This window comes from Prosopis cineraria, unplaced genomic scaffold, assembly GCF_029017545.1.
Source record: "Prosopis cineraria cultivar Desert tree isolate PC_DT_omini unplaced genomic scaffold, ASM2901754v1 PC14, whole genome shotgun sequence".
Lineage (NCBI taxonomy): Eukaryota > Viridiplantae > Streptophyta > Magnoliopsida > Fabales > Fabaceae > Prosopis > Prosopis cineraria.
Window position 1 is genome coordinate 23,101,087 of NW_026555345.1, and position 14,668 is coordinate 23,115,754.

A 14,668-nucleotide genomic window follows, 5' to 3' on the forward strand; every position below is an offset into this window, starting at 1 on the left:
AGATTGAAAGGAGTTCTCACTAATTTAATTGAACCTCATCTATGTAGTTTCATTGCTGGTAGACAAAGCATTGTTAATCTCATCATTACTCAAGAAATCATTCATTCTATAAGAAGTAAAAAAGCCCCCAAAGGATATGTTGCCATCAAGATAGATATGGAAAAAGCTTACAATAGGTTGGATTGGAGTCTGATTGAGAGAATCCTTATTGATATTGGTCTAGGACAGGTGATAGGATATAGTTGCTTAACCCTGAAAATTAACTAGAGCTAACACTAATGTGGTATAGGGTCAACCTTAGATCTTCTCACAAGGAGTTGATTTGAACTAGCTAGGCAAATTAACTTGGTAAATAGATTAACCAAAAGAGTGAAATTGTTATCTAATTAACTAGTAAATTTAAATTGCAAACTAAACCTAACTATGATTAATGAATTTTCCTATTAAAGTAGAAACCCTGCAACATTATTAATGGAAGAATCATAGCTTCTAAATGATAATGGTAGCTCACTCAACTTCTCTCCCTTGGCTAAAAAATTGATTACTTAAGACAACTATCCTAAGCAACTTGGCCTTACTAATTCAATTCCTTAAGTGATAATTACAAACCCCTTAAGTAACCTCACTAGCTTAGCTTTAAAATTAACTAAGTGTTTGATTAAATCTCCTCTCCTTATGCCATAGTCAAAGCTGTATTCAAGTATAAAATCATGCAACTTAACCATTTCATCAAACATTTACTAAGCAATTACATGCTAAGTCAATGCAAGATTTTTAACATTAGAAAATCACATATTACAATGCAACACCCATAGTGGCCAAAATGTCCAGCAATAAAAGAAGAATAAATTCAAGCCTACAAACTTGTTTCAACACAAACATTTACAATTTAACCATGAAACTAGAGTCAAATTGAACTACTATCAATTATAGTCATAGTCTACTAATGAAATTGAAATATGATGAGGAATAAGTTGAGCTTTAGCCAAATATAGTCTTCAATGCTCCTCTTTCATCAAATCCTCCTTAGGATTCCATGAAGAATTTAGCTAGAAAATATCAAAACCATTTTACTCCCTTAAGAACTAGACATAGCCAAGTAGAGCTCTATAAAAATGGTGGAATCAAGCTTCAAATCTCCTTACAAGTGGTGGTGATGGGTTCAGCCAAGTGAGAGAAATGGAATGATGGTGGTTTTATGGAGGTTTGATGGCTGAAAGTGAAGGTGAAGGGGCTAGAAGTGTAAGGTTTTTAGAAAGAAGGAGGAGAAAATGAAGAACATGATAAACTAGAGAGAGAATGGAAGAAATGAATGAGTGTGTGGTGTGTTAAGTGTTTGAATCTGAAAAAATAGAGTGAGAGACGTGTAGAATGGTTTTTCCTCAAATTTGGCTCCCAAAAATAATTAAAAATAAAATTAAAATGGCTAGAAAGCTTCATACTTTGTGCAAATGCCTTTATGTGGCAGTTTCTCATTGATTGGGTGATAATTTCTATGCTCATATGAATATCCTCATGCTTTGTACTTAGAAAATATGATCTACCCTATTCTTTAGCCATTTTGAATGCCCTTCTTGTACTTTCTTGACTAATTGATATAAGTTTAAGTGCACATGTGTCACTTATGTCACATAATGAACAAAATTAATCAAATAAATGCATATGACATAATAATTCATATTTAGGAATATGAAATTAATTATTTAGATGGGAAATAAAAAATAAAATGAAATCCAAGGACTTCCCCATGTGAAACTATGTATGCACACACATGCACAAAACCCTAATTAAGTCCATAAAGTTAACAACCCTGATTTTTTAATTTTTAATTAACATCTCCCAAATCATATTAAATTTTTTAAAATATAATTTCATATTTATTATCCTGGGCATCAAACACATTTGGAATAATTTTTGTGTACATTTTTTCAAAAGTTTAATTTTTGGACTAAAATACCCCTAATGCACAACTTTGCTCTTTAGGCGATTTTATCACAATTAAGAACACAAATGCACCAAAGTGAGTAATATAACATGTAAAATGAATCAAAAGTAGTTAGATAAAATGTGTAAATAATGTATCTTATCAACAAGTTTTTGTGAAACTCATAATAGCTTATGTATCTCTTATCTCGATGAAACTTTTATAGAATAAGGAGGAAACACAACCTTTCATGCCTACTAGGGGGATTAGACAAGGAAACCCTTTAAGTCGCTATCTTTTTTTTTGTGCATGGAAAGACTTGGACACTTGATTCAAAAGGAAGTGAGATCTTAATCTTGAAAACCTATCAAAATAGGAACCCAAAGTCTTAGTATTTTTACCTCTTTTTTATTGACAATTTAGTCCTATTTGTGTAAGCTTCTAAAAGCCAAATTTAAATCATTCATGATATCATGGTTAAATTTTGCAATGGTTCTAGTCACCAAATCAACATTGTGAAATCCAAAGCTTATTTTTCCAAGAATGTCCATTTTTATCATGCTAAGGAACTAAGTGATGTGGTAGGCATTGGGATAACAATGGATTTGGGCAAATACCTCGGTGTTCCACTTTTCCACAAGAAAGCTACTAACATTGTCTATCATCCTATCCTCTAAAAGATCCGTAATAAATTATCCTCTTAGAAAGTTAATTTTCTCTCTGTGGCAAGAAGAGCTATGCTTATCGAATCTATTATAGCTATTGTTCCTACCTATTTAATGCAAACCATTCTTCTCCTAAAGGTATCTTACATGAAATTGAGAAAATTAGTAAAAACTTCTACTGGAATCAAGTGGGTGAGAGTTGGAAGATGCATCTCATTGTTAGGGATACTTTAAAGAGAGATAAGGTGAATAGAGATCTTAGGTTTAAAGACCTATATGAGCAAAAAATGGCTTTTTATCATGAAATAGTGTTGGGGTTTGTCGACCAACCTGAATGCCTTTTGGGTCAAATCTTTAAAACTAAATATAACTATGGAGATAATATCTTTTTGTTTGTCATGAAAAAAAGGAAATCCTCTATGGTTTAGACTAGCATTGTCACTTTTTGGGAAGAGTTTATTGCCAAGGTTGGGAGGAAGGTCCATATAGTAGAAATACTAGGTTTTATAGGATCTTTGGTCACGTGTATGTAGTTGCAAATGGGAATGACACCATAGAAGCATCAATGGATTGCCTATTAGAGAACCAACATGTGTAAGTTGTGTAAATTTTTTTGTTAATGTAAATATGTTGAAAACTACAATTTTAATGTTATCATTTAATGCAGGATTGATAATTTATTGAGAGTTTCAAATGGATGCTCTTTTTCTCCACCAAGTATCTATCCTGAGATTGAAGACTCAGAATTGGCATGCGCTGTACAAATGGTACCTACACCAATACCTAAAATGAATTTTATGAAATAGAAGGATTTATTAATAGGTAAAAGGTAGTTTTTTTTTCTAATTTTGATGCCTTTAGACAAGCATTATACAAGTATAGCATCTCCCACAAGTTTTCATACAAGTTTAAGAAGAATAACAAAGAGAAGATCATTGCATATTGCAAGGTGGAGGGCTGTGAATGGAACATTGCAGCATATTCAATAGGGAAAGATAATTAGATTTTAAGGGTTACAAAATTCAACAATGATCACACTCATAATGCGCAAGACAACCTTATTGTGTCATACCGGCAAGGTCAAAATTAACATCATCAATCATGGTTAATGCTCTAAGGTCTAATGTAGACAAAGGTGCTAATGAACTTGCAAGAGACTTGTATAAAGAGTATGGTGTGAGATTGAGCTACAGTCAAGCTTATAGGGGAAGAGAAAAGGCATTGCAAGAAATACATGGTTGTGCAGAAGATTCTTATAACATAATCCCTTAAATTTGTGATCAATTAATGGAAACTGATTCGATGATAGTTGTGAAATGGAATGCCTCAAATAATAGATTTGAGAAGCTATTCATTGCTTATGGATACTCTATATCCAGTTTTTTAGGAGGTTGTAGGGCCATACTTTAGGTAGACGAATGTCACTTAAGCGGTCCATACAAGGGAACAATGCTGTCAGCATGTACATATGACGCTAACAATGACTTATTTTCGATAGCATATGCCATTGTTAATGGGGAAACATTAGAAGATTGGTCTTGGTTTCTTCAAAATGTCAAAGACGTAACAAGATCAGTGGAGTTAACAATTATTTCTAACCGAAATAATGTGATTATTGGTGCTGTGCAAGCTATATTTGGTAATAGTGAGAGACATGCATTTTGCTACTATCATGTGAAGGAAAATTTTAGCACAACATTTACAAAAATCAATAAAGGTAAGAGGCGTACCTAAAGCAACATGAAAGATGATGCGTTGAAATTGCTTGATGCAATTGCCTATGTAAGGCATGAGGCTAAATTTAATGTTGCAATGGGAAATCTAAGAATGTTTCGTCCACAGTTGGCACAATGGGTTGAAACTCAAGGGGATGTAGATCGATAGGCTCAATGTAAATTTGGATATAAACGATAGGATAATATCATAACTAATCTTGCAGAATCCTTTAATGCTTGGATTGTGAAAGAGAGAAAAAAATTGATGTCTTGATACATAAGCATAAAGAGAAATTGGCAAAGAAGATGGTTGCTAGCAAAGCGGTTATGGGAAATTGGAAATATGGTGTCGGGCCTAATGTTGAGGCAAAAGTTATGAAGAAAGTTGTAAGAGCTAAAAATTTACACGTACAAATTTATGAAGAAAATTTGATCTCTGTGCAAACTATATCACTTAGAGGACTAATATACTTGAATGTTGATTTTGCAGCACATACATGCTCTTGTTTAGCATGGCAAATGAGTAGAATACCTTGTGTACATGCTTGTGTAGCAATCAAGCTAGTTCATGGCAATGTGTATAATTTTTTTGATGAATGTTACAAGTTTACTGCTCAAGAAAAGATATATGCCAGTAGTGTGAAGCCGATAGCCACGCATGACTGTCTATATCTAAAAGCATTGACGATGACAAATTTACTAACTCAAACCTTCTTGGAGCCACCAATGACTAAAAGGCCTTCGAGTAGGCTAAAGAGTAAAAGAAGGGAATCTCAATTCCAAAATAAAAAAGTTTCGTTGTGAAAGATGCCATAAGATTGTCATACCTCCAAGATTTCCAAGAATCCTAATCTATGCTAGAAAATATTACGAACAAGTGTATTTTTTTTATATATCTGGAATTTGTTTTTTGTTTACTTTTTGGTTTATTGTACCTAATGTATTAGCACTTGTTAATAGTAAATGCATAAATTGTAAATGAAGTGATACCTTGTATTCAATGACTAATGGCAAGTAGTTAACAGGTTCTTGTACCTGGTTGATTTTTGAAGGAACTAACAGCGCCAAGTACGTCAGCACTTGTCAATAGAGAATTAATACCTTGTCAATATAATTATATCCACTTATCAATTGCCAATGCCATGTGGTCAACAGGTTCTTGCCCCTGGTTGATTTTCAAAGGGACTAATAGCACCAAGTGCGTCAGCACTTATCAATGGGGAATTAATACCTTATCAATATAGTTATATCCACTTGTCAATATAGTTATATCCACTTATCAATAGGCAATGGAAGTAGTCAACAGGTTCTTGCACCTGTTTGATTTTCGAAGGGACTAACAGCATAAAGTGCATCAGGACTTGTCAATAGAGAATAAGTAACGTGTCAATATAATTATAACCACTTGTCAATAGCCAACGCCAAGTAGTCAATAGGTTCTTGCACCTTGTTGATTTTTGAAGGGAATAACAGTATTTACTATCTCAGCACTTGTCAATGGCGAATTACTACCTTGTTAATATAGTTATTAGTTCTTGTCAATCGTCAACACCAAGTAGTTAATGGGTTCTTTTAACTGGCTGATTTCTAAGGGAATGATAGCACTTACTACCTCAACACTTGTCAATAGTAAATTACTACCTTGTCAATATAGTTATTACTACTTTTCAATCTTCAATGCCAAGTAGTCAACAGGTTATTTTAACTGGCTGATTTTCCAAAGGAATGACAGCACCTAGTACCTTAGCACTTGTGAATGGTGAATTATTACCTTGTCAATATACTTATAGACACTTGTTAATAAAGTGATAACCACTTGTTGACATTCAATTAATAAAACAAACTGTTTGTCACATTTACAAACTTATAATCAGCTTTCATAAATAGCGTTATCTAAGTTAACTACACAAAATGGGCTAATTATATAAAAGGATATGATGATCAATAAAATTAGATTCTAAAGTTCTATAAAAAATCTTCTATTTCCTCTTCCTCGTCACTTGGGATCCTTCTAATAAGGACATAGCTTCGAGCTCCTTTACATTGTTACGATGACTCAGTAGCCACCACAAGAGTTCTACCTTTTTCTTATAGAGATTATCTTGCACCACAAGTAAGTCTTATAAGGGAATAACAACAAATATGTAGTATATGAAAGACTCCCTATTTTCTTCTTCTCCTTCTCCTTTCCCTTGTCCTTTTTCTCAACATTCTCTTCTTCTTTCTCTTCCTACTGTCTTTAGAGATACTCCCTATTATTGACCAATGAATCTAACACATAGAAGTTCTTGCTCTTGGTCTTAAAGACATAACAAAACCATTGACTATGGAAAAAAGTTGGGCCAAATATGAAATCACAATCAGCAATGTTATATCTAACACACTCAAGAAAGATTTCTCCCTTGTTGTCATCTACTGTCCATTTCAAAGGATTGCTGATCATTTTTAACATGAACTCAAAACCAAAGATATGTCTCCGGACTTTCCCTTTATTTTCCTTTTGGTCACCTACTAAAGTTCAAGCAACCATTGACATCACCTTGTCACTAATCTATTTCTTTCCACCAAAACATTATAGCTCTGCATGAGTCAAGTAGTAGCCATACAAATCTACAATGATCTTATTAAAGAAGAAGGAAAAAATAAATAGATTGTCACTAATATTTTAGTTAGTTAATTTTTAGGCACGGTACAAGGACTTATTTGTCTCCCTCATCTTCCTCACATGGTATTGTGCATATTTGAAATAATTGCTCTTTCTCATCCATTTTTCTCTTCTTTCCAACATTAGTTCTAACCCATGGAGATTTCACAGCAGGTCTTTTATCTCTTTTTGATCTTCTAGGATGTTTACTTGATTGTTCTTCTCCTCTCCCTTCCTTATCCTCGTCAGAATCTTTCCCTCTTACACCTACCTCCTTGTCCTCTTCCTCTTTTGAATTGTCATTGTCACCCTTTTCTTTAGGAGAACTTTGCCGTTCATCATCTTTTTCTTTATCTTCTTCCCTTTCTAATTTTTCTTCTTCATTCTCTTCCTCTTTTGATTGTTCATCCCCACTTCCCTTCTCAGAACCTTTCCGTTCAGCTCCTTCTTCATTATATTCTTCCTCTTTAAATTTTTCATTTTCATTTTTTCCTTCGAAGCTATCCCTTCATTAATAGGTTCTTTATCTCCTTCCTCTTCCATTTTTTCATCTTCATTCTTTCCCTCAGAATCTATCCCTTCATCATCATCTTCTTCCTCTTGTGATTTTTCACCTTCTTCCTCTCTTGAGCCTTGTCCAAGTAGAATTGATTGCAAGCTTATTAGCTCCTCTCCAATGTCTGATACAAACGACAGCATTTTTTCGTACAGCCTCCTTACTTCCTACAAGATAATTTCTGACTCAGTGCATAAACAAGACCATATATATATATATATATATCTGTCCATTGTACTTCATTTTATACATACCGGGTGAACAAATATGATTCTTGATACACCTTGGTAGATGAACTACCATGTATAGTAGTTGGCTCCTGCAAGATGCCTCAGTTGCTCCTTTTCTCCAACTTTACTCTTACATTTACTTTATCATCGTCCCAATATTTTAGAGCATTTATGGCTTTTGGACAACCTTAGCCAACTGGAAAATTTTGGAAGCCCCATACCTAAAACCTTGACAAATCTATATAAACATAAAAATTTTACATGGAAAACTTTGAAAGGTTATCACTTTGGATTAATATAAATTGAACACACACTTACCATTAGAAAGTAAATACATCCCCCAACATTCTTCCTCGTCCTTCCCTTCCCTTTACTCAATTGTTTCTTATAGTCTTCTACCTCCTTGCAAAGTTCATTAAAAATTAACGTAGCCTAATCATATGTACTTGGTTTCTTTTGTGTCTTATAAATGGCATTCAATATACGGTCGCTAACCTCAAGACTTGTGATCAGCAATAGCAAGGTTCCCGATGTATACATTACAAAAAGTTGCTAACCTCATTTATCGTCCCTGAAGATGGAAACTTTACGTAGTAATTTCAGAAACTACTCACATAACCTTATACAGTTGATCATTATCTCCTTTCCTCTTTCTATTTACAAATAATTATACTAGTATCCTTAAGCAAGTTAATAGTAGATCTTCTTTGGGTTACATGTATATCCAGTAATCTACTAACTCTTGGTGTGTCTAAATGACATTTATATAAAAAGTTCAATGTGAGGTGCTTATATATCTAGTCAAGGCAGCATTTCTAATTTTAATAACTTCTTGTCATGCCTAAGTGAGGGTGACAGTAACACAAACATCTTCAAACTATGAAAATACAATAATCTTCAACCACATTTGCTTCAAAGGCTCTGTAATGTGGAGATTGGGACTGGCATTTATTTTAACTTAGTGTGGAGATTACTTCACACATGTAAAAATTAAGTGAGAAGAAAACCAAGATACGAGCAAAAAAATAGAGATGGAGAATTACAGTAATGTGTGAAAACAAAGATAAGCGAAGATGCGCGAAAACAGAGATAAGTGAAAAATTAAAGTCACAACCGAGATACAAGCAAAATAATAAAAGAACAAAGAAAGGAATAATGGGAGAAGAAAATGCAGAATCAATGGTAGTTGAACTTGTGGTGGCGAGACGGCAGGAGAGAACGACAGAGACAGTTCGATAATGGTGATTAGGGCAAATATGAGTCGCTGAAGTAGGAGCGAGCTACCTCATTCTTTACTCCTTCAAGTTTTTGACTCTCTAACTGCGTGACGGTCTTCTTCAATGGAATGCAACTGCGAGAATAGTGGTCGGCGGTTAGCTCTAAAGCTTGGCAAAATGAGGAAGAGAGAGTCGTTTTCAGTTTCGTGGGTTAGTGGGAAGCGGACTGATTTTTTCATATTTCAAATAGAGGGCAAATGGATAATTTCACTTTCAAACTTATTCACCCTTAGGTCCCCAGGGATCTGATAGCTATTTTTTGAATTCATGGGACCTTAGCATATTTTAAGTGCTTCTATGGGACCTTAGAATGATTTTCCCTAAAAATAAACATTTAGTCAATCCCTTTACTACTATTGACAAATTTCTGCATAGTAATAGTGAGTGGAAGAGTAATGAATGCATGCTTGTTCTGCCTTATTGGATTATTAAAAAATCAATTTTGTCAAGTGTTATAATAGGTCTAAAGATGACTATTTTACCTGGTATGTTTCCTCTAATGGAAATTTTAGTGTTAGGTCAACTTACTCTTTCTTACATAATTTTAAAGAGCAGTTTGCTATGCCTATATAGAGAAAGCTTTGGAGATAGCTTGTCCATAAGAAAACCAAACACTTTTTTGACAAGTTCTCCATACTTCCTACTAACGCTCTTAGTTTTAAAAGAGGCCTGTTTATGAGTGAAAATTGCCCATTTGAGTGCAATAGCGAGGAATCCATACTTCATATACTTTGTGATTGTGAGGTTGCTAAACAAGTGTGACTTTATTTCATTAACCCCATATTTCTCTACCATTTTTTCTCATCTAATTTACAAGTTTGGCTGAAGATTAACCCCACTCAAAATATGGGTTCAACCTTAATTTCAATTTCAAGGTGGCTAGGCACTTTCTATATAGTTTGTCAGACCCTATGGTGCAAAGGTGTCATGAAAGGTAATTGATTCGAGGCTATAAAGTTATATCATAGCATTTTGAATCAACTCTCTGAGGTAGTAGAGAATGGGAAACTTGAGCATAAGGTTTTCCAAAATTTTGAAGAGGCAGAGGAGAGATGGTGTCCACCTAAGATAGGTTTTATACGTTTGGACATTAATGGATCAGTTGACTAACAAGAACACGCCACTTGTAAGGGAGTTTTTTGAGATAGCAATGGAAATTGGCTAACAGAATTTTAGAGAAGATTGGGGTTTCTCCCTCCCACTACTACTAAAATCTTAGCACTTCATACTAGCTTAATGCTATGCAAATAGTACCATATAGACAAGGTAATGTGTCACATAGATTCAATTGAAGCAATTAATTTGCTAAATATTAGAGGTAGCTTTGATCACCATCCAAGTCTAGAGATTGTGGAAGCTAGAAAGTTAATATTCTCAAATTGGGAAGTGGTCATTAGTTACTCAAGTCAGAGATTTTGAAAGTAGTTCATTTTCTTGCAAAAGATGCACAGAACAAGAATGAAGACTTTGATATTTTGCTTGAACCCACAGTTGGGTAGTTGCCCTTATTTATGTGGTACTCTTTTTTTAGGGTAATTCTTGTCTTTGAATATTAAAAAAAAAATCAATCTCACTTAGTAGTTGTGTTGCTTAATGTCTACTTAACTCCTTATGCAATGCTTAGACCAATGCTTAATTTGTTGAAGTTATGTAAAATTGTTACCCATTAAAGAAGAGAAAAGGTAAATCCATTGCCCATTTTTGGTAAAGTCAGAAAACTCACTTTTATGGCACTTAAAACTTTGCTGCTTGTGGTCTTTATCTTCCAATTTAAAAGTTCAAGAGATTTGTCATCAAATTTAAATGTTAAGAGAGTCATTTGTAGATGACTCAAAATTTAAGAAGGTTCTACACAATTTTTTTTTGGAAGAAAATGATTGTTAGCTTCTAATATAGACAATATAAAGTGTAGAGCGAAGTGAGCTTGAAAATTATGTGTTTGAGTTCCTCACATTGTTTGCATCCTTTCTCTAGTATAAGAATGTAATTTAAAAAAAACACACATAGGATCCGAAACATTTTTGTTTTCCCTTTTTAATGAATTTGCTCTTGAAGCATGTACAATGTCCTATCAAGTTCTAGATTTTAAATAAAAGCCAGCACTTGATGTTGTAGAATTGAATTGCCTCAAGGTATTCGTTGCTTGAGTGCTCATAATTTGTATCTCTTAAGTGCGATGTGTGATTATCAATGCATAGTTCTCATAAAATGTTCAAACAATAATTTTCTATCATATTTAGAACTAATTTTGATACTATGTAAGTTAACATTGGGTTATGTATTGTGATGCTAATTGTACCTTTGTATTTAAATAGATTTAGTATATTGAATTTATGCAAGTCTGTGCATCATTAACTACTTGATTTTGTTCACATTGAGTTTGTCATTGGATATTAGTTATGAGAAGTCAATCCTGCTAATTTCTTAGATTTTGAAAATTTTTTACCTATTAATGTATTAGCTTTTGAAGGAATGGCCATTTTAGGGGGAGGGTAGAAAGAGCCTTTTGCGTCTGCTAATATAGGACAATTTAGGGAGGAAAAACATTTGTTCACAACTTAGCTTTGTTTCTTCAAGTAGTTCCAAAAAAATTGATGTTTTGAATTTATCACAAATCTTGTAGACTCATGATGAGGAGTTAGAGTTTGAAAAAATTGGCAGCATGATTTGCACTTGAAGAGAATATGTATAGTATAGATTAAGAGCTTATTTGAATTTCAATTAAATATAATTAATTATGAAAATAATTGATCAATATGATTGATTTTGATTATAATTAATTATGTTATAATGCAATCTGTTTAAATATTATTTTTTGAAATTAATTTTAATAAAATTGAAGATATTTAGATAATTTAATTAAAATTAATTTTAGTTATACAAATTACCATAAAGAATATTACTTTTTAAAATTAAATTGTTGATAAAGTTGTATCAAATATTATTAAATTTATTAAACTTTATTTAAAACATAAAATATATTATTTAATTTATATATCTAATTAATTATAGAAATTTAAATTATATTAACATTAACATTTTAATTTACGTAAATAAATGACTCAATAAATCTAAGTTCAAATAAATTTAATAAAAGAGAAAGATATAATCCTTACGTACTAAACATCAATTTTACAATAACTAAAAACAATGATAATATATAAGTTGATCTCTAATAACATCACAGATATGAACCATATCTAATGAAGATGTTATGGATGATGATAAGTATGAATATCCATCATGATAATATTTCTTATCATCATGCTCTATTTGATCTTCCCTTTCATGAAGTATAAAATCAGAATCAAAATTAGATTATCTTCCAATGAAATTATGTATTAGCATTGTTACAACAACGATTTAAACTTGTATTTTATAGTTGTATCTAGGCATATTGCATAAAATTGCAAACATGTTCTTCCAAACTCCAAATGTTCCTTCTCTTGTGCGTTGTAAACTTGAATGAAAATAATTAAAGATCTTATTATGATTTGCAAATCCAGTAGATCTTTTAAAATCAAAAAGATAGTAGCGTTTCCGTATGTACAGACCAAGATATCCATTTAGTGTTGGATAGCTATTATCCACCAAATAATAATATTTGCAAGTTGAAAAGTCTAACATAAATAAATTAAACCAACAAATATACCTAAAGGCAAATGTGAAAAGTTCATTACCTGAGTTATTAGAGCACATTCAAAATGTAATACCCTCCCATCCAACCAAGACAAAAGTAAACACATGTCCCAATTACATAGTCATTACATTTTGCATTGAGAATTCCTTTCTTTCAGTATATTTTGATTTTTCACTTGCTAGGATTACACATGAAATATATGTACCATTAATTGCTCCAATTGTATTTTTAAAAATGACCAATATCAATTATTATTTTCTATTTTTTTTATGTGTGACAAAAGGACTGCCATTCATTTGATATATTCAATTGCAAGTTTAGAACAAGCCATTAAAACTACATGAAAATGTCTGTGAATAGTCCCTCCTAAGTGTTTAAATCTTTCTTGTGCCACTCTATTTCCCAACTCATGTTCAATTGTGGTTAAAAATATTGTAACTATTTCTTGTACTCTCATTCATCTAGTATCCTTCAATCCATATAGTATCAATTCATTGCATAATTGATGAAACACATATGATTCCATTCTAAACATTTCATAACGACAAATTAGATGTCCTTTTAAGATTTCATTCACTCACAAATAACCTATATATTTACTATTTCCACATGGCTCTTTACATAAATGTTTTACTGCATATAATCCAATCACATACTAACTTTTTGAGCTCTCTAACTTTTTCTTATATGACCCTTCCATACTCCTTCCTACCTATAGCGAAACATATAAATAACATGTGCACTTAATTTTAATTATAAATATATTTAAATAATTTAACTATGCAAATATCAATAACTTTTCCACAGCATTAAAATACTTTAATATTATATATAAAAAGCACATAAATAGTTCAAATAGTTACATAAGTCAAATTCAATAATATAATACAAATATATCAGATTAATTTTTAAGTAAGATAATATGTTTATAACAAGTTTTAAAACCCCTCATAATCAACCATTTTTATAACACTCATATCTCAACCACTCCAACACAATCTCGCTATCATTCTTCATGGTCAAAAACATCACCCTTGCCTCTCGAGAGATGAAGAGTAACATGCATCGAGAAAGCCAATGTTTGTCAACTACAACTTCCTCCATTTTTTTTGTTAGAGACATGACTTGAGGAATTGATGCTTCCTTGACCACTTGAGATTCTTCCTTTCTTGTTTGAACTATCACACTCATTGCATCTGCTATTTGACTTGTACTAAGTGCCTTTTTCTCTTTCCTACTACTACTGCTTTCACTCCTCTTCCTCTTATCACTACATTCACTTAAGGTTCTTTGAGAAGTATTCAGAACTACTCTATTGAATTCATTGTTTACTCCAACAGTAGTCCCTAAAATCTCATCATTATCTCCTGAACCTTCTTCCAAATCAATACCATCATTTGTCATACTTGGGGGATATACATCATCATCTTTGTCTTCATTCCTATTGTAAATATTAAGCAATGCCCCACTTGAAAGTGCCAATGCTCTAGATCTATTGGCCATGGTACCTTTGAACAATTGAGTTAATTCATTAGCAAAAGGTAGTTCTTTATTTCTGAATTTTTCATACAATGAATTTTCTTACACATACATTACCAATTATATTACAGAATATATGAATAAATAGAATAAATACATAACCTCACATAACAACATTATATCAATATATTTTTCTCCTATCAATCACTTGGAACATCCATTGTATTCTTTGCATAATTCCATCCTAAGCCTATCTCATTTGAAACAAAGTTATCCCAAAACAGCCACTCTTTTCTCATATTATCCCATTTGTTTTTAAATTACTGCTTGCCATATCTTGTTTCTAGTCATATCATTGAAGCGAAAAATTATATTTTGACATCCTGTTTTGGTAAAACTACCACCATTTCTTTGCAATTTCCACACTTGTTCTAAACATATATCAATAAATATTCTAGTATTTCTTAAGTCCCATGAAGCTTTCACTTATCATTACCCATTGTGCTGCATAAAAATCAATTGTAACTCTAGATTTGAA

The 14,668-nt window shown here is 32.3% G+C and overlaps 1 protein-coding gene across 1 annotated transcript; it reads right to left on the reverse strand.

Moving 5' to 3' along the window:
• Positions 1 to 13,605: 13,605 nt before the first annotated feature.
• On the reverse strand, positions 13,606 to 14,154 carry LOC129292378 (uncharacterized). The gene has a single exon (XM_054929942.1). It carries the CDS (start codon positions 14,152 to 14,154, stop codon positions 13,606 to 13,608), a length of 549 nt encoding a protein of 182 aa, XP_054785917.1.
• Positions 14,155 to 14,668: the final 514 nt, after the last annotated feature.

Coding starts and splice junctions, on each gene's coding strand:
- LOC129292378 (XM_054929942.1), bottom strand. CDS start 14,154: ATGGCCAATAGATCTAGAGCATTGGCACTTTCAAGTGGGGCATTGCTT.